The following is a 19,486-nucleotide window of genomic DNA, read 5'->3' on the forward strand; positions in this document are numbered from 1 at the left end:
CCATGTTCACGTTCTTTTTAACTTTTGTAACCCAAAGCAGCCAGGAGTGGGCTGTGAATCTGTATGGCAGAAAGGAGGGAGGCTGCACTATAGACCTTTCCCCCTGTTCATTTTTTTTTCAACTCAAAATTCTCTTCCCTGGGCTGCTTTTCACCCTCAGGGGAAAAAATATCTTCATCATCTCTTTCTCCCATGCTTGGAAAAGCAACTCAGGGAGGGTGCTTTTAATTTTTGCAGGGTGGGGACTACACAAAGCCAGGGACGGGGAGTGGGGGGTGGAATTATCAGCCACTCACTGCCCACCCTCCTTCCAATTAGGATGCTTCCAGGGTGCTTTTTATGTGTAACTGCCCTTTCTCCTTCATGGGCATTTATGGAAGACATCACCATCAAATTGCAATTCCCCCATATTTTCTCACAACTGCTTTCATCTTCCTGGGATAGAAATACAGTGGTACCCTGGTTGTCGAACGTAATCCTTTCCAGAAGACCGTTCGACTTCCGAAACGTTCGACAACCGAGGCCCAGAGGGCAGTCTCCAAAGTCAGTGGAGAAAATGGGAAAACATGCATTGGAAGCCGTTCGACTTCCAGAAGCAATTACTTCTGGGTTTTGGGTATTCGAAAACCAAAACGTTCGGCTTCTGAGATGCTCGAAAACCGAGGTACCACTGTAAGTGCCACCCCTCCCCCGCTCCATTTCTCATCATGCTATAATGATAATATATTTTTGTATCCTGTCCATCTGACTGGGTTGCCCCAGCCACTCTGGGCAGCTTCCAACTGAATAGATAAGAACACACATTAAAAGCTGCCTTCAGGTGTCTACCGTGTTTCTCCAAAAATAAGACACCGTCTTATATTTATTTTTCCTCAAAAAAACACACGGTGGCTTATTTTCAGGGGATGTCTTTTTTATTATTAAGTATGGTACAGTTTAACCTACAAGGTTAAACTGCCTATCACTATGGCTTATTTTCGGGGTATGGCTTATTTTTGGAGAAACACGGTATGGAAGGTCGTGTAGTTGTTTTTCTCCTTGATGTCTCTGGCGGGAGGGCGTTCCACAGGGCGGGCACCACTACCAAGAAGGCCTCTGCCCGGTTCCCTGAAACCTCACTTCTCACAGTGAGGGAACCACCAGAAGGCCCTTAGAGCTGAACGGTGGGATATTCAGGACAGGCAGAAGGAACTACCGGTACTGCTTTACACAGTGCATAGTTAAAACTCTTGATTTGATTTTGCCATTACAAGATGGCGGCCACCAACAAGGATGTCTTCAAAAGAGGATTAGACAAGGCAATTAGTTGAAGGAAGAGCCAATCTTTCCAATAAAACATGCCTGGATGTGTCTTTCTGTAGCAAATTGATTTGAAAGCCTCCCAGGCCCTCTAAATTGCTAGACTGAAAGATTGTGACTCTTAACGCAGTACTTCTTGAGGTGCTGCAGAAGACTTCTGAATGAAAGTTTCTCATTCTTACTCATTTCATTTCTATACCTCCTCCTATTTTAAAGGGGGGGGGAATATCTCAGAGCGGTTTACAACACATGAAAACTTCAAATAAAGCAATCCAGAATAAAACAGTGATTGTAACATTATTGTTTTTTAAAGTATGTTCTTTTTGGTCTTATAGTTGAGCTGTAAGACCAAATATTGTTGTGCTGGTGCCTTCTTCTACAGTGGTACCTCACAAGTCGAATGCGTCTTGCGATCTGATGGCGACTCGCAAGACGAATTCGTTTTGCGAAAAATTCGTCTTGCAAATCACGGTTTCCCATAGGAATGCATTGAAATTTAATTAATGCGTTCCTATGAGCAAAAAAAAGAAACTTCAATGCATTCCTATGGGAAACCACGATTCGCAAAACGAATTTTTCGCAAAACGAATTGACTCACGGAACGAATTAAATTCGTCTTGCGAGGCACCACTGTATATCGAGATCAGCAAACTTCAGACTCCCTGCACTTTGGTGGAGATATATAAACATTATTATTGTTGTTGTTTAGATCTTAACTCTGCCTTCAGGTTGAGTCAAAGGAAGGGAGGGAAAATGCTTAGTTTGATATTATCATTATTTTCAGTTTCTTAGACACCTGCTACAAGGAACAGTGTGAAGGCCCCTTGCCGTATACTACATTAAAATGTACATTAAAAAAAAAAATTGCAAAATGAGCCATCAGCAGTGAAATAATGTTCTCCTGGGGGAAACTGTGATGGGCGAGAGGGAGGCGACGCCTTCACCCCAGAATGGCTCCCCTTTATCACATGCCCAGCCCAACAAGACAAGGACAAGAACCCTCCGACAGCATATGAATCAATATGATAATTCATCCAGGGAAGCAGCAGCGTGGGTCTCTCTTTCCCATCCCAGCTAATCTTTTTGCCTTACAGAGGATGGTACTGTGAATATGAAAGACTTCATGTGGGCCATTCAAGACCTCCCCAGTATTCAGGGTGAGTTTTAACCTTCACGTGGAAAATGGAGAGGCAGTGGCTATCTTCTAGATTAAGGCTTGCAAGCTTTTTAACCCACCCAGGACCTTAAGGTGGGTCTGCCTTGACCCCAAGCGTTCTTCTCCCAGCTATGGTGCCATGGCGCCTCACCACCACCTCTCTTCCTTCTAGCCAGAGTACGTTCAGGGCCATCTTACCCATAGGCACTTGGGGGTGCTGGGTGCCGGGCTCTCAGGGGCTCCAGGTTGAGAGTTCGGGGCCCGAGAGTTGAGTCCAGGGAAGAGCCCACCTCTCTGTCGGAGCGCCGCAGCTGCTGCGGGCAGCTCTGCGCCACAAGTTCGGGGGCAACCGAGCCCGCGAGACGCGGAGGGGCCAAATGAGGCACCAGATGGGATTAGTTTTCCACAGTTTAATATGATGAATCTGTATTTCTTTTCCTTTAAAGATGAAAAAGTGGATATTAGCGACCTGGACACTGTCCTAGGTGGCATGGGAATCTTCTTAACACAGGAAGAACTGGAGGAAGCGCAGAAGATTGCAATGATGAATGGTGAGTGTGTCCCATGGTCTTCTCATCTTCATTAGACCATGGGACTAAGAGTTCTAAAATATGACTCCCCAAACCTTCACATCTGCATATCACACAGGTTGATGCAGACTTTTGGTCCACAGTCTGGGTGACTCTCTTGTGGCACATCCATCGACAACTCTCCGATGGGATAACAAGGTCACAAGTCCTGTCCAGGTCCTTAGAGTTCACCCATCACCCACCATACTCTAGCGCAAACTTACTCGACCTTAGGTCCCCAAATGTTGTTAGATTACAACTCCCATCACCTCTGACCACTGGTCCTGCTAGCTAGGGATGATGGGAATTGTAGTCCAACAACATCTGGGAGTCCAAGGCTGATAAAGGCTGTTCACTAGCCTTTGCCATTCATTCTGAATTTTTAATAGAGTGATTCATATTTCGGGAGATCTGTCCATTATTATGTGGTCCGTTATTTTAATATTTTCTACAGAGTCAAACTACTGTGAACAAATAGGTTTCAGTCACTACTGCCTTCAGTTTCAAAAGGTTGGTTTCAAGGCAATTTTTGGGGCCTTGCCCTTTGGAAATTTGTATAAACCCTTACATATCAGTTGGCGTTCAGAGAGTGAGGCAGATTGTCAGTTTTTAGCTGAGCTAAGGCTATTTTATATGTCCTTGTTTTTTCAAATGACTGCTGTTTTAGAAAGGTCTGTATTTTTATTTTGTTCTTATTGTTTAGTCATATCCGACTCTTCGTGACCCCATGGACCATAGCACGCCAGGCACTCCTGTCTTCCACTGCCTCCCACAGTTTGGTCAAACTCATGTTCGTAGCTTCAAGAACACTGTCCAACCATCTCATCTTCTGTCGTCCCCTTCTCCTAGTGCCCTCAATCTTTCCCAACATCAGGGTCTTTTCCAGGGAGTCTTCTCTTCTCATGAGGTGGCCAAAGTATTGGAGCCTCAGCTTCAGGCTCTGTCCTTCCAGTGAGTGCTCAGGGCTGATTTCCTTAAGAATGGATAGGTTTGATCTTCTTGCAGTCCATGGGGCTCTCAAGAGTCTCCTCCAGCACCATAATTCAAAAGCATCAATTCTTTGGTGATCAGCTTTCTTTATGGTCCAGCTCTCACTTTCATACATCACTACTGGGAAAACCATAGCTTTAACTATATGGACCTTTGGTGATGTCTCTGCTTTTTAAGTTTATTTTAAGTTACTTTAAATGGCAGAGCTTGTTTTAATTGGATACTGTGTGTGTGTGTGTCACACACACACACACACACAGAGAGAGAGTTATATAATATATGGCATATGGCTACTGACTGGGGCAACCCAGTCAGATGGGCAGCATATAAATAATATTTTATTATTATTATTATTACTTGTTGCTATGATCTGTCTTGGGGAATCTGTCACTCCATGTTAGTGAGGTCAAAATGTGGTTTATGTATATCCTGTGCACTTTTAAAATGTGTTGGGTGGGGCTATTGGGTTGTTGTTTTTATTTTTATTATGTATTTTGTGGTTTTATATCTTGATTTTATTCTGTGAACTGCCCTGAGACCCCCCGGGTATAGTGCGGTATATAAATTCAATAAATAAAACAACAATAATGTTTGTGAAGAAAACTGCAATGCAGTTCTTTAAGAGGCATTTTTCCTTTTAATCTGGAAGGAAGCCGTGTAAGGAAGGCTGTGCTCTCCCCCTTCTTTCTCTGCAATGGGGTTTTTAAAAGTACATTGGCCTTTCTCAAGTCCTTCTCTCTTTTTGCCTTGCAGAGGACGGGACGGTGAATTTGAAAGAGTTTGTAAGGGCTTGCAATGTCACTCTAGCCCGCTCGGAGATGGAGGGTGAGTTTTGTTGTTGTTGCTTTACCTTTGGCGATGGAAATATAGAGGCAACAGATTGGGGGAAAGCCCATTTCTTGGACTTGGTAGCTTCACAACCTATGGCAGTGCTTAGTGCCCTCCCAACGTCTTTGCCTCACTTCTACAGCCTCCAAGAGACACTTTATGGCTGAATAGCAGGGTAAAATGCTAATAATAATAATAATAATAATAATAATAATAATAATAATAATAATAGTTCATTGCCACATAACTGCCCCATAAGCAAATCCAGACAAATGCTCAGTAGAGACTCAACATAGTCTATCCTTTGGAAGGAAGGCTAGGATATAAATTTAATCAAGGAAATACAGTGGTACCTCGGGTTACAAACTCCGCGTAACCCAGAAGTAGTTGCTCCGGGTTGCGAACTTTGCTCCAGGATGAGAACGGAAATCGCACGGCGGCGGTGGCAGCGGGAGGCCCCGTTAGCTAAAGTGGTACCTCAGGTTAAGAACGGTTTCGGGTTAAGAACGGACCTCCAGAACGAATTAAGTTCGTAACCCGAGGTACCACTGTAAATAAAACACTGTGTACGTTTTGTGCAAGTAAATCAGGATGAATGCTGAATAAACGGGTGACGGTTTATGCAAATCTCATTTTCTTCACAGGAACCTATGTGGGTAAAAAGTTACATGCAAAGTCCATCAGGTTTCCAAAGGTAACAGAGAGGCACCACCAAGAGCCACCAAACAGGTTAGTCAGGGCTCACTCATGCAAGCTCCCTCCACCTAACTGATGATATAAGTAAAAAAAACTGCTCCTTTTCCCATTTGGGGTACCCAGAACCCATATAGAGTCCTTTTGTAGCTTCTCTATCGGTAGGAGAAAATAACAAGAGACCAACCAGAGAATATTGAGAAGCAAAGCAGCTAGTAAGCCTGATCTTTATTGACTGTTGCAACAGGGTGCTCACTCACCACATGCAGGAAGGAGGAGGAACCCATAACCATGATGTGCAAGGCCTTATATATCCATTTTGAAATTCCCTGCCCTGGAGCCATACCTGCCAAGTTCCGGCCTGAGAAATAAGGGACTGGACCGGAAGTAGCGCTGCCGCCATTTTGGAACTGGGCGGAGCATGCTCAGAAGCGACTTTTGATGCTGCTCTGCCCTGTTCCAAAATGGCCACCGCACCAGAAGTTGCGCTGCAGCCATTTTGGAACTGGGCAAAGCAGCATCAAAAGTCGCTTCTGAGCATGCTCCGCCCAGTTCCAAAATGGCCACCGCGCCAGAATAAACCGGGGGGGGGAATCCATTTTTTCAGCTGGGGGCAGCTGAAAAAACGGGGGTTTCCCGGGGAATACGGGAGACTTGGCAGCTATGCCTGGAGTGCCAGACCACCCCTCCATACATACATCACAGAAGGGGTGTAGCCCAAGAGCACTCCCCACAATGACCGCTCCCCACATTAAACGGGGGGGGGCTTTTGTGTGGTCGCACGCAGCCCCCTGGATCCCCAGAGCGGCTCCCTGGTAGTTTGGAACTGGCACTACCTTCACAGGCTGGATACCTGGGGTCTCCGCCTACCCCAGCCAATCGTCCAATCCCGCCTGGGGAGGTGTTGCCAGGGGACTGGCCAGGTAAGGGGAGGGACTGTCCAGCTCACACAATAGAATTTGAATCTTACCTGCAAGCAGCAGTTGGCTCCAGAGCTTCTCCCACCCTCCACACCCATATTGAAGTTTTCTTTTGGAGGTTAACCTCATTTCCACAGGTATGCAGGCACTGCTACGTCAAGGTCGCTGTTGAAGGGCCAGAAAGGAATTTTCCTGCATTGGCAGGTTTTGCCTTTCCCGTAGCAATACGTCACAACTTCGGCGGTTTCAGGCCTTGAGCGGAATCATTTTGGCTATCTTCCTAAAGGAGGGGGGCGTGAGGCAGTGACCTCACCCCTTTTGTGGCGTCAAGTTCAGGGTTCCCCCGTTAAAGGGGTCTTGGGGGGAGGCATTGGCCATACACCGAGAGGTTGTCATTGCTCTCCCCCTCCAGTGGCGGCGAATGGGGGCGGGCTCTCTCTGCTTGAACATACGTTCTCCAGAGCCAGCCCAACCCCCATACATTCTGGATAACCCTGAAGTCCCCCAGATCCCGGGCTGGGGACTGGTAAGGAAAACACCCAATGCCTGAGCCAAGGTCTCCCTACATCTGAAACTTAATAAAGTTGTGGCCAATTTTAATCCCATAACACGTTGTATTGAGTCATTATTCTGCCCAGGAGTCACCTGGGGTTTGGGGGGGACTCTGCCTGTCCACGCAAACATCATACCTACATCACAGAAAAGACGGTCTACAACAGAAATTCGAATGTTGTTGTTTTTCCTGTCTGCCAGGTTATCTGATTGCCTTTTCTGGTAGTCTGGCCATTCCTTTGAGACGGTAATTACTGTATATACTCGAGTGTAAGCCTACTTTTCAGCACAAAAAAATGTGCTGAAAAAGCCGCCCACGGCTTATACTCGAGTGAGGCGGGTGGCAGCGGAGAAAGGCACAGGATCGGGGGTTCGGAGAAGCGCTGCGCTGTGACTCTCCGAACCCCCGTCCTATGCCTGCTCTGTGTGAGGCGGCAGGGAGGGAGAAGCGGCGAGGAAGGGATCCTTCCTCGCCGCTTCTCTCCCCACCCCGCCACCGACAGCTGGGAAAGGCACAGGACAGTATTTATTTTTATTTTTGAAATTTACCAGTAGCTGCTGCATTTCCTACCCTCGATTTATACTTGAGTCAATAAGTTTTCCCAGTTTTTTGAGGTAAAATTAGGTGCCTCGGCTTATATTCAGGTAGGCTTATAATCGAGTATATACGGTACTTAATTCCTGAGACAATGGGAAGGTTTTTTTCATTTCCTCCCTCCTTGCAGAGAAACAATTGGTCAGTTTGGGAGTTAAAATGGTTTCAGGACTGTCTTCCTGTGCTGCTTCAGACATGTGGTTTATATATTTATGTACGTGTTTGCTTGGTACATTTATGAACATTTATTATATATCTAAGACCTTAAAATTCTTATAACACTGAGAGCCCCCGACCCTCAGGAAAAGGGGGTACAATGGCAAAGAATTGCAGTCGGAAAATTCTCCTTGCACAAGCACCCTGCATTGGATGTGCCCCATTACCGTATCTTAACTCTGGTCTTAATGTATTTACCGCCTCATTTAAATGAACTACAAATATTGACATGAAAATAGTATGGGGAAAATGATCTGTATGGTTTTAGTGGAGGACAGATCCTTCTCGATTTTTGGAATGACTGTTAAACCTCTTTAATCCCAAGTTGCCTACCTCTTCTTAAGTTCTAGTACTCCAGTTCATTCGTTCCGTTAATGGATTCTCAAATGAATGACAATTTTAAAAAAACAAAAACAGACAGCCTGCTCTTTAAAGCTCAATCCGAGCAAACATCAATTTGTGGAAAACCCAAACTGACAATGCAGCTTTAAAAAGTCGGCTTTCGCAGGGAAAAAATAGAATTAAAAAATGCTCAGACCCAGGGCATTAAAGCTCAGAAAGAGCAGGGCAAAAGCTAAGTTTGGAGAAGCCATGAGTCGGCTAATCAACGTTGTGCTTCTTTCTTTGTATTTTTGGCAGAATTCCCTTTTCTGAGCCTCCCAGTGAGACGGGCAAATCAAGAGCAGCAAGGAACCTGACCAAACCACAACTGGAAGGTAATTCTCCTGTTTGCAAAACATAATTCTGGGCTAGCCAATCTGGAACACCTTCAAATACGATGGAGCATATATGACTCCCATTTTTCCTGACTATTGGCCATGCTGGCTGAGTCTCATGGGAATTGTAGTTCTTAACATATGGAGGGTACCACATTGGCTACCCCCGATGCAACTGTTAAGTCTTCTTCAGACCCTGGAGACAACCAACTCATAGGTCTGAAAGCCACTGTAGATACTACAAACCCTACCTGCTCTTTTTTATTTTGCTCAGAGGTTGGGAAGGTCAAGACCAGAGAGGTCCTAGGATGCCTCCCAATATATTTTGTTTTGTTTTGTTTTACAAATGTATCTTGTTGTTGTTGTTGTTTAGTCGTTTAGTCGTGTCCAACTCTTTGTGACCCCATGGACCATAGCACGCCAGGCACTCCTGTCTTGCACTGCCTCCCACAGTTTGGTCTGACTCATGTTGGTAGCTTCGAGAACACTGTCCAACCATCTCGTCCTCTGTCGTCCCCTTCTCCTAGTGCCCTCTTACTGTATCTTACTGAATTGTATCTTACTGAAATGTATCTTACTGAATTCTAAAATACAAATTCAGTTATAAGAGAGAAGGATTAAACATACAGACAAACAAGCTAGGGAAATGTAAGCAAGAACATACATGCATTACATGAAAGACTCACAGCAGTCAATATCCTCATGAAACAATTTCCAGAATTTTGGGGTTGGGGTGGGAATAAGCAATGGTAATCAGTCAATGCGGGGATACAATCTAGACAAAGTTAGTACACATTCATTTTCATTGAAAGCAATGAAACTTATTATTTAGACCACTGGTCTTCAACTGGTGAGTTTAAATCCTGCTGATTCACATCCTTATCTAAGGGGGGGGGGGGTGTGCAATAGCTGCACTTCCACCATACAAATATACAGGTGTTTTCCCAACCCCATTACACGGGGGCCCCCACGCACATAAACGAAATTGTGAGCCATGAGGGCTCTCCAGCTCTCTCCCGCCACTTCTGGGTTTGGGTCAAATTATTTGTTTCCCAGCGCTGCACCTATATGCATTTGCATTTGCACTCGAGTTGGTCACATGTAAGTGGGGAGAAGTCTGTGTGGTAAATAATTAAGAAATGGTTCCCCAATTGCTTGTCTGTGTTAAAGGTGAGTTCTGGGTCAGAAAAGCTTGAGGACTACTGACTTTGCTAGTGCACTAAGGATAGCAATTTATGTAAACACTAGTGTCATTCAGCCCGTTTAGAAAACAGGCGCTAGAAAAGTGTGGGCACTCTGCACACGCTCAGAGGCGTTGCTGCCCGACAATGAGTTCCAGAGCGAGCACCGTTCCCGCCGCTGGGAAAAGGGGTTAGGGAGGCGAGACAAAGGGAAGAGGGGGCTGATTCGAGGGGAGGGTGGCGAAGGAGAGAGCCCCCTATTCTTCCCCTCACTACACAAAGGCTTCCCCCCTTCCTTTCCCCCGCGCCGGCCAAGCCCTCCTGCCGCTGTCCCCTCACACACACACGGTCTCACCTAACCCTGCCTTTGTGGGCGCCTGGCAGCCCGCCCTTCGCCCTCCGCTTCGGCGGAGGAGAAAGGGACAGCCCTTTGCTCACGCCCAGAGGCACAGGGGCAGGCACGGCAAGCAGCGCCTGGCCTTGAAGGGCAGGCCCCTCACGGAGGGAAAGCGTGCGAGGGGAGGCAGAGTCTGGCGCCTGGGCCTAGCCGCCTCCCTCAGCCATGGTGCGCTTCGTCGCAGGCTTCGCCTACGACGACGACGGGGGGAAGCCTGGCTGCCGGAGCCGCAGCAGCAGGAGCCGGAGGACTGGGAGGCTTCGGCGGGGGCGACCGGCTGGCCCGTCAGCAGGAGCGCCACTACCAGCTCCTCTCCGAGCTGCAGGCCCTCGTCAAGGACCTGCCCAGGTGCGGGGAGAAGAAGCGGAGGCTGCCTCGCCTCGGACTCCCGCCGTCTGGGTAGCGCTCAGGGAAGGGCCCGGAGTGGACGGGAGGCCGCCTTTCCTTCCTTGGATCCCCACACCTGAGGGGCTTGAGGAAGGCCCCGGAGCCCGATGCCGCCATCTTGGTCCGCCGCTGCCGGGACCTGTCCTTGCTGGACGCACACACGTGCACGCTCTTCCCCCCCCCCCGCCGCCGCCAACGCTCAGTCCAGCCAGGAGCGGCGGTTGGCAGCCGCAGGGAAACGGAAGGTGGGGGGAGCGCGCGCGTGTGTGCGTCCTGTCTCTCCGTCCAATCCCTGTGTCTCTGGGGTACATGCGCAGTAACCCAGGGACACACGGGACAACTTGGACGCAGGGACACTTGGACTTTATTATATAGGATGGGGTTTCGAATGCAGAGGCAGAGGTGGGGAGCATTCATAGAAGACATTTGGCCGGTAGGTGCTTAATTCTTTTCACGGATTCTCCGAGCAAATCATTTTTTTGTATTCCCCTGTGTCTTCCCTCTTCTTTCCCCCACCTCAAACTTCTGTACAGCATTCCGCAATGCTTATGATTCCTTCAACAAGGACTTCGATGGAACCATTGATCTTGGAGCCCTGCAGAGCACGGCCTATAACTTGGGAATCAACTTAACGGAGGAGGAAGCCTTTGATGAGCTGGTGTACGCAGACACAGATAGTGAGTGCTCTCTGGAGCTGAAGCAAAATATTTTGGGGGGAGGGGGCACCTCTCTTTTGGGTGGGGTGGGCAGCTCAGAGACCAGGGAAAGCAGAAGCAGCTGCCCAGAGGACTTCCAATGAGAGGGGCAGAGGAGGCTGAGGGAACACTCCACAAGGAGTAAAGATGTGTGGGGTATAAATTTATTATTATTATTATTATTATTATTATTATTATTATTATTATTATTATTATTATTATTTAGAGCAGTGTTTCCCAACCAGTGTGCCTCCAGATGTTTTGGGACTACAACTCCCATCATTCCTGACCACTGGTCGTGCTAGCTAGGGATGATGGGAGTTGTAGTCCCAAAACATCTGGAGGCACACTGGTTGGGAAACACTGTATTAGAGGGTGTTCAAGGAAGGGTGAGAGGCTGCCAGCTCTTCAGGCAAGGGGTGACTTAACTGGGCTCCTCAGCCCCACAGGGGTGCTGCAGAAAGAATGTAGTTGGTTAAGGGATTCATGGGCTCAAAAAAGGTTGAAACCCTCTGTTACATGTTATAATTTAGCGTTACTTGACATTTTCAGAAGCTAAAAGCAAAATTATTGGTTTTCCGAAAGCAGTTTATGTGCTTCTTCATCAAACGTAGGCTTACCAAGCTAAATGTGGTCCAATCACAAACATAATAGCAGATTTGAATTTCTCAGACCCAAAAACTGAAGAAATTTGCAAAAATACTGGTAAACTCTTGCCTCCTAAAATGACATACCCTTCTCCAGCATGCGCAGAACTGAGTCACAGCATGCAAGTGAATGAATGGAAGTCTGAGAGAGACAAGGTTGCCCAGCAGCAACTACTGTTAGGAGTAAGGCATTATTGTGATTCACTGTCTCGGCCGTCTGATCAGCTCTTTATTTTGTGTGTGTGTGTGGGTGTTGTCCTGCAGGAGATGGAAAGGTGAATTTCACAGACTTCCTTAACATCATCACAGACAGCAACCGCTTCATCCAGGCTGTAGGTGAGATAAACTGTGTTGTCATTTAGGGTCACATCAAAGAAGCGTTTGCAAACTTTGTATGAAAAATCGCGTTGGCAAAAACATAGCTCCACAGCGCCATCTGGTGTCACAGTGTTATAATGCTTATAAAACGCTTTTTCTTTACTAATTCAGCTGAGTCCTAGGGCTGATCCCTGCTCTCTCTGTATGGACTCTGCAGCATCTTGGGAGTTTCTGTGGGAAAATGTCTGTAGCTACACAAGGCTAATTTGCTGGTGGTGGCCATTAAGATGGATATCTGAGGTGCTGTTGTTGTTGTTTTCTGGATTAAAATTTGAGCCACTCAACTCTCCTTCCTTTCCCCAACTGCAGCAGTTATAGGCATGGCTTGAAAGGGGTGAGTAAATGGGAGCTTCTCTAATCGCTCTGTATCCCCCATTCCTCTCAGCCCCAAGGAAAGGTGACATGGAGACTGTTGACGCCCGAGGGATCTTGTTATTTGAGCTTTTGTCAAAGCTTGTGGAGACTTCTATGCTGTCAAGGAAAACCACTGTGAATATTGTCAGGTGAGAAACCGGGGCAGAGGTCTGTGTGTTTGTTTGTTTGTTTGTTTGTTTGTTTGTTTATTAGGGAGCCAGTTTGGTGCTGGTTTTAAGACCTGGGAGATCAATATTCAGATCCCTGCTCAGCCATGAAACTCACTGAGTGCTGTTGTTGTTTTGTATTTTTTGTTTGTTTAGTACAAAAAGTTGTAATACACGGGTGAAACTCGGAAAATTAGAATATCGTCGAAAAGTGCATTTATTTCAGTAATGCAACTTAAAAGGTGAAACCAATATATGAGATATAGAAGATGCATGACATGCAAAGCAAGATATGTCAAGCCTTTATTTGTTGTAATTGTAATTATTTGTCATTAGGCGGGTCAATTATAAATGGAATGTAATTAATGAAATGTAATACCGATATTTATTTTTGTATTATTGTAACTATTTGTTTTATTACTGCGGAATTTCCAAAAGAAAGCATTTGTAAAAATTAAAAGAAAAAAAAAGAAAAAGATGCATTACTGAAATAAATGCACTTTTCGACGATATTCTAATTTTCCGAGTTTCACCTGTAAGGTTAATTGCAAGGAATGAAATGTGAATTAGAAATACCTGGGAAAGTAATGCAGCAAGAAGCGGAAACTGTGGACACATCAACGATGGAGGGGAGGAAACCAGTTTTTGGGGGGCGTGTATTAAATTTGCTTTAATTTGTGGTTGGTTTGGTAAAATTTGGAAAATTGATAAAAACGATTTGGCAAAAAAGAGGGAAGAAAGAAAGAAAGAAAGAAAGAAAGAAAGAAAGAAAGAAAGAAAGAAAGAAAGAAAGTGTCTCCATCTTGAGTCATTCATTCATGTGTTGGTTCATTGGCTGTCAGTTTCTGCTCTGCAGTGGGGCAGCGGCTATTAGGTGAACAGCTCTCCTTGGATGTGGGATAGAAATTTTGGGTTACTGGTTCAATGAAGTTTGGAGTTTTTAATCCCCCCACTTTCAGATGAAGGGTGTGCAACCTCTCACATATCCAGTGGAGCTTTCATTGCCTCAGGACCTTGGCTAGATTTCCAGGCTTATCCCTAGTGAACAAACAAGAAAATATGCAGTAAAGATAAGCCTGTATCAACAGTCCACACAAGTAAAATATGTTTTCCTACATATAATATTCAGAGCCACGCAAGTAGCCCAGGACTACAGAGTTCAGTTCCTTCACATTCTGTAACGTTTAGCCTTTGTCTCAGTGTTGTTCTTTTGGTTGCCTCCTAGCTACTACCGGCAAAAGTTCCTGGAATCTACTGGCAAGAAAGCTTGGCGCTCCGATAGCATTACTGAGAGCAAGTCCGCTCTGAAGAAAGGACCCATGAAAAAATCCAAATCCACCTCGCTGTCTGCTTATGCTGGTGCTGCCCGTATCTGCGTCATGAAAGACAAGGAGTTGGAGGAGTATGTGGAACAGCTCCGAGGTGAAGAATGCCTGTGTAGCCAGTTTATGGCCAATAAAAATAGCTGCTAAGAACAAAGTTGGGTCTGTCAGAGAGAGGGATTCAAAAAAGGATTCTTACTCTCTTGCATCAGTTAGCACACTGACGATTGGTACGAAGCACAATAAAACTTTTTAGATTTTAGATTTTACATCTGTCCACCACCTTTAAACAAACGTTCCCCGTGAAAATACTTAGGCTAGAATAAATCACAGACACTTGGCTTTGCAAATAAGTGATGATTTTACTTACAGAGTTTCTGCAGTTACAATAAAGAAGTCTTCACCCATTGGCTGTAAAAGTAAGGAAGAAAAGGTTCCAAACAATTTGAAAAGAAAAGAACTTGGTTTCATTACAAAAGAAATCATGTAGCTTTTGCCAAGTCATTCAGAGGGCTGGGGGGAGGATAGGAAGAGGCAAAGGCTGCTGGGAGACTGCTGAGTTCCTACAAGGTAACTTGGGCTCATTTCTGGCTTCCGTTAACCCTTTCATGCATGCAAGTGTCATTACCACAGGGTAATGGACTGGAAAACAGGAAGTGTTGGCAGTAAAGTGCTGTGCTGACCACTAGCAGTCCTGCTCTGGTTTTGCTGTACTGTGAGAATTAGTTTTGGGGTCAGGTTCTCATATTCTCAGATAAGCCATTCCTCCCTTTTTTTGGTATTACTATTTTACTGAAAGAATTTTGATTATAAACAAATAAAGTGATACAGAAGAGAAGAACGAGAAAAGAACAAAAAGAACAAAAAATGTGCAGAAACAATATACAAAACTGCAATGTAATGTACTCCCATAGATTCTTATATAAATATATATCATGTTATTATCCTAATACATATGTAGCATTCTTAGGATGTGGTTACCTGGAGAAGGGCATAACTCTGTTGCTGTTGATTTACGTGTAATGCACGTAGATGGCGCTATGCATTTATTGTTATTATTAATTTATTGCATTATTATCCCACCTTTTCCTCCAAGGAGCCCATGGTGGTGTCAATGGTTCTCCCTTTCCTTGTTTAATCCCCACACAGCCACCCTCTGAGATGGGTCAGGCTGAGAGGCAATGAGTGGCCCAAGGTGACCTTCATGGACGAGTGGGGATTTGAACCCCGTTCTCCCAGGTCCTAGTCCAATACTCGAACCACTACACCACACTGGCTCTCACCACAGGGCATAAGAGGACAGGTCTGTGTCCCAAGAGACTCAGCCTATAATTTGCTAGCTGGATGAATGGATGCACAGTGTGGTTCCATGCATTTACACTTTGTTACAGCAGTATATTGGGCCTAAGGGTTGGCTTTGTAGAAAAGGTGGGTTTGGGGAAGGGATTTGATGCCAGAAGGGGTGCATCACGGAGGGGTTCTCTGGGAAGGCATTTCTGGGTGTGAGGGGGAAAGGGCAGGGTTATTTGAGGGGGCAGGAGACCTGCCCACTGCCCCATGGCCTTCCTGCTCGATCCAGACCTCGCTTTGCTTCTCTCCTACCTCAGGCACACCCTTTCCTAACATTTGGTTCCTTTTTCCTTTCCTGTTTTGCCAGAAAAAATTGCCCCGTCAGAGAGCCCCTATTCTCAGGTGCCCATCTTCCCCCTGATCCCCAACCAAGACACCACGATGGCAGGAAGGCCAAAGAAGAATCTCCAGAGGCTGGAGCAGCTGAGGAGGCAGGAGCCCATCTCCTCTTTTGAGGACCACTTCTTCCATAAGAAAAGATGGGTAAAGCAAGAGGTGAGAGCAGGATACCCTCTGCACCAGGCTCAGACCTAGCAGCTGTTTCCAATGTCACACGCAATGAAACTCTGGAATACACATTACAGTCTGTGTTCCCCATTTTCAAGGAATAAGAGGTTTCAGCAGCAGCGCCTCCCAGTTTAGTTTTATTTGGATGAGTGGGCACGGAAGTTTTACGTCACTTTATTTTCCCCAAATACAGTACAGACCCAGATGGATTGATTTTTTTAAAAAAATATGAAACAGATCCTAATGATTTTTGTTCATTGTCAATCACACCCATTAGATTTACCTAATCTCAATCTCTATAATTCTCAACCAATCTTTTTGCTGAGCACTACTATGTTTGCATGCAGGGACGTGGGTGGCACTGTGGGTTAAACCACTGAGCCTAGGGCTTACCGATCAGAAGGTCGGTGGTTCGAATCCCCGCGACGGGGTGAGCTCCCGTTGCTCGGTCCCAGCTCCTACCCACCTAGCAGTTCGAATGCACGTCAAAGTGCAAGTAGATAAATAGGCACCACCACAGCGGGAAGGTAAACAGCGTTTCCGTGTGCTGCTCTGGTTCACCAGAAGCGGCTTAGTCATGCTGGCCACATGACCTGGAAGCTGTACGCCGGCTCCCTCGGCCAGTAAAGCGAGATGAGCGCCGCAACCCCAGAGTCGTCCGCAACTGGATGTAACGGTCAGGGGTCCCTTTACCTTTACCATGTTTGCATGGACATCTTCCCAAATTGGGGTGGGAATGTGCCAACACTTTTTATGCTGCCAGTCAGAGGTGTGCGGGGTGCGGTGGCCCCGGGCACAATATTGAGAGGGGGCTCAAACAGGCACCCCCACCCCCGCAGCAGGCTCCTTCATCAGAGCCTAGCTATGCACCAGAAGGAGCTGCTCCTTGGCTGCTGTGCTTGTGCCTGGCACAGCAGCTGTGTCCCCAGATCAGGCCACCCACCCTCCTTGGCTGCAAAGCACCTTGTGCCTGGCTGCAGTAGCTGAGCCGGCGGTGGAGAGCATCCCACCTCGCCCATAGCCTGCCCCGGTAGCAGTGAGCACAGGGAGAGTGAGCGGCAAAGCTGCCAGCTGCTGTCCCATGCTGCGGAGAGTATGAAGAGCGTGGGCAGCAGCTTCCTCTCACCCCTTTCCTACCCTGAAATGTGGTGTGTGGGCATACGCTCCGCCGCTGCTGCTGGTCTTTCCAGACTTGATGGTTAAGCTTTTGTTTTCTTTCCCTTTTCCTTTCTTTCATTCTTCTCTGTACAGCCTAAATCCAACAAGCCCAAAAAGCTCTCCCTCAATCTCACACCACAGTTGACACATGGAAAGCGGCGTTTTACTTTCGACAATCTGGAAGAGATCCGGCGGGAGGTATGCTAGTATATATATGTATATGTATTCTTGATTTTCCAGCAAGCATAGAAAAACACAAACAGGAAAGCGAAAGGAAACATGCAGAAATGATAACAACTTCCCCAAAACAGTCCCCCTGCCCCCATTCCCTGCAACAATATAGATTATTATAAAAAGACCAGGAGTTGCCAAAAGATTTCCATTCTAGTATACTGCTCCATAGATGCTCATGCGTTGAAGGTGGGCGATAAGCCATGTTCTTTAGTCCTTACGTAAGAAAGAAAATCAGCCCAAATGATCCAAAGAGAGGTTAAGGGCTGGCACCCTTCAGTAGGTTGGGTTCTGTCTAAGCCACATGTCCATATGGTGGGATCCTAACATGTCCGAGTAGAATGGAACTTTCTCCTGGCAGAGTGGCAACAGGATTGCTGCCCAGGTGCCGCCGAAATCAATGGAGCTTCAGCTGGAGCCGTGGCTAACTTGCCCCACTGATTTCAGTAAGCTGCAGTGAGCACAGCCTAGGCATGTTTGGAAGCCGTTCTTCCTTCATATCTTCCCCCCCATGTGTGGACAGTGTGCTGTTGGAGCTCACAGGGGGATGCAGTGGCGAGGCAGGGCTAGAGGGAGGAATGCCTGACTAGGGCACACTGATTAACTTCCAGTCTGCGTAAAATTTCCCTTGCCGTTAGCCATTACTGTTCTGACAGCTTCATCTCCCCTTCCAACCTGTCTCCCACTCAGGTGAAGAAAGCAACAGACGCATACCGGATGGCAATCGCTCTCCGTGAGCGTGAGAAGTCCCTGAAACTCTGGAAGAGAGTGCGCGGTGCAGAGATTGGGCTGGACGCGGGGAACCCCAGCTTCTACCAGACCTTCTCCACGTACTCCTGGTCATGGAACGTCTGCCAGGAACTGCTGACGCCCCGAGAACTCCGAGAATATGACAGGAAAACGTATCAGGACAGCTGCCGGTCATCCGCTGCCGGGGAAAATCTGATCAAGGCAGGCGGGAGGCAAAAAGGAAGCAAGAAGTAGCCCCCCCAGATGTTGCTTACTGTGGCATCCTCCTCTTCACCAGAGGGCGTTCCATAGGAGGATCTCGGGCTGGCATCCGGGACGCAACTCCCATGTTGGGAGATGCAGGGCTTCACCTTTGTACACTGGCAAAATACAGTGAGAAATTAAGGTAGAAAAGGCAAACCTCCTGTGTCGTTGCTTCTGCTTTTCTCCAGTTCCTGAGTCTTGCCCAACTAGGAGGGAAAGGGAAAGCAGGAAGTGGCTGGGCATTTTAACAGCATCTCCATAGATCCCCCACCTCTCGTAAACAAACAGGGATCCACTTTTACGATACGATCATCTTTATTGTCATTGTCCCATGCAGAACAACGAAATTGAACATCTACATCAGATTTACAACCACCATCAACCTACTATCCAAAAAAATACATATTGACTCGCTACCCATCCTGCCTATACATAAATAACCCCAAAAAAACCTCTACTACCCCTCCTGATTTACCCCCTAAAACTCTCAATGCCCCATAACTGAATACAGATCCTCCCTCACAGACTGCCTTTCGCTGCATTTAAAACTGAAATCGCTCTTGGATAGAAGCTATTTCTCAGGTGGCTAGTCCTGGTCTTTATGACCCCATACCTCCTTCCAGAAGGCAGAAGCTGAAAGAGATCATTTCCGCGGTGCACACTACCCTGCACAATATCTGTAGCTTTCTTATAGCACCTGGAGGCATAGATTTGATACAAAGTGGGAAGAGTGCACCCAATTATCCTCTCCGCAGTCTTGACGACCCTGGAGAGCGCTGTTCTTTCCCCAACCGTGAAATTCCCAAACCACACACACAGACCATAGGTTAATACACTTTCTACAGTACAGACTGAACTTAGACTGAACTTTAAGCAAAACCTGACATTCTAAACTTCAAACTTTGGGATTTCCACACAACCCTTTGCGGAAAAATTCCCGCACCTCAATCATCCCGATTCATATTTATAGAGAAGTACTTAGAATCATAGAATCCTATTGTACAAGGGGATGGGCACTACCTTGTTAATCCTTCCTAGAAAACTGTGAAGTGAGCCATTGTTGCTCTTCTTATTTTGCTGACGAGAAATTATGCCTTGTATATATTCTCAAGCACAGGCTAGGCAAAATAATTGCTTTTTCTCTAGGAATGAGTCTCAGAAAAGGGGACGACGACTGCAGTCCTT

The 19,486-nt window shown here is 46.5% G+C and overlaps 1 protein-coding gene across 1 annotated transcript in view; it reads left to right on the forward strand.

Annotated features, from left to right (window-relative positions):
• LOC118094582 (uncharacterized) overlaps nucleotides 1-18,581 on the forward strand; it is a 127,964-nt gene extending 109,383 nt beyond the window's left edge. Inside the window, exons 55-66 of the mRNA XM_088655102.1 lie at nucleotides 2,394-2,456; nucleotides 2,902-3,006; nucleotides 4,768-4,839; nucleotides 5,487-5,571; nucleotides 8,458-8,534; nucleotides 11,033-11,176; nucleotides 12,106-12,177; nucleotides 12,605-12,722; nucleotides 13,966-14,162; nucleotides 15,720-15,907; nucleotides 17,171-17,275; nucleotides 17,999-18,581. Of these exons, the coding sequence (XP_088511228.1) occupies nucleotides 2,394-2,456; nucleotides 2,902-3,006; nucleotides 4,768-4,839; nucleotides 5,487-5,571; nucleotides 8,458-8,534; nucleotides 11,033-11,176; nucleotides 12,106-12,177; nucleotides 12,605-12,722; nucleotides 13,966-14,162; nucleotides 15,720-15,907; nucleotides 17,171-17,275; nucleotides 17,999-18,292 (1,520 nt within the window). The 3' untranslated portion in view covers nucleotides 18,293-18,581. The remainder of the gene's footprint in view (nucleotides 1-2,393; nucleotides 2,457-2,901; nucleotides 3,007-4,767; nucleotides 4,840-5,486; nucleotides 5,572-8,457; nucleotides 8,535-11,032; nucleotides 11,177-12,105; nucleotides 12,178-12,604; nucleotides 12,723-13,965; nucleotides 14,163-15,719; nucleotides 15,908-17,170; nucleotides 17,276-17,998) is intronic.
• Nucleotides 18,582-19,486: the final 905 nt, after the last annotated feature.

Source organism: Zootoca vivipara, chromosome 12, assembly GCF_965207765.1.
Source record: "Zootoca vivipara chromosome 12, rZooViv2.hap1.1, whole genome shotgun sequence".
NCBI classification, from domain to species: domain Eukaryota; kingdom Metazoa; phylum Chordata; class Lepidosauria; order Squamata; family Lacertidae; genus Zootoca; species Zootoca vivipara.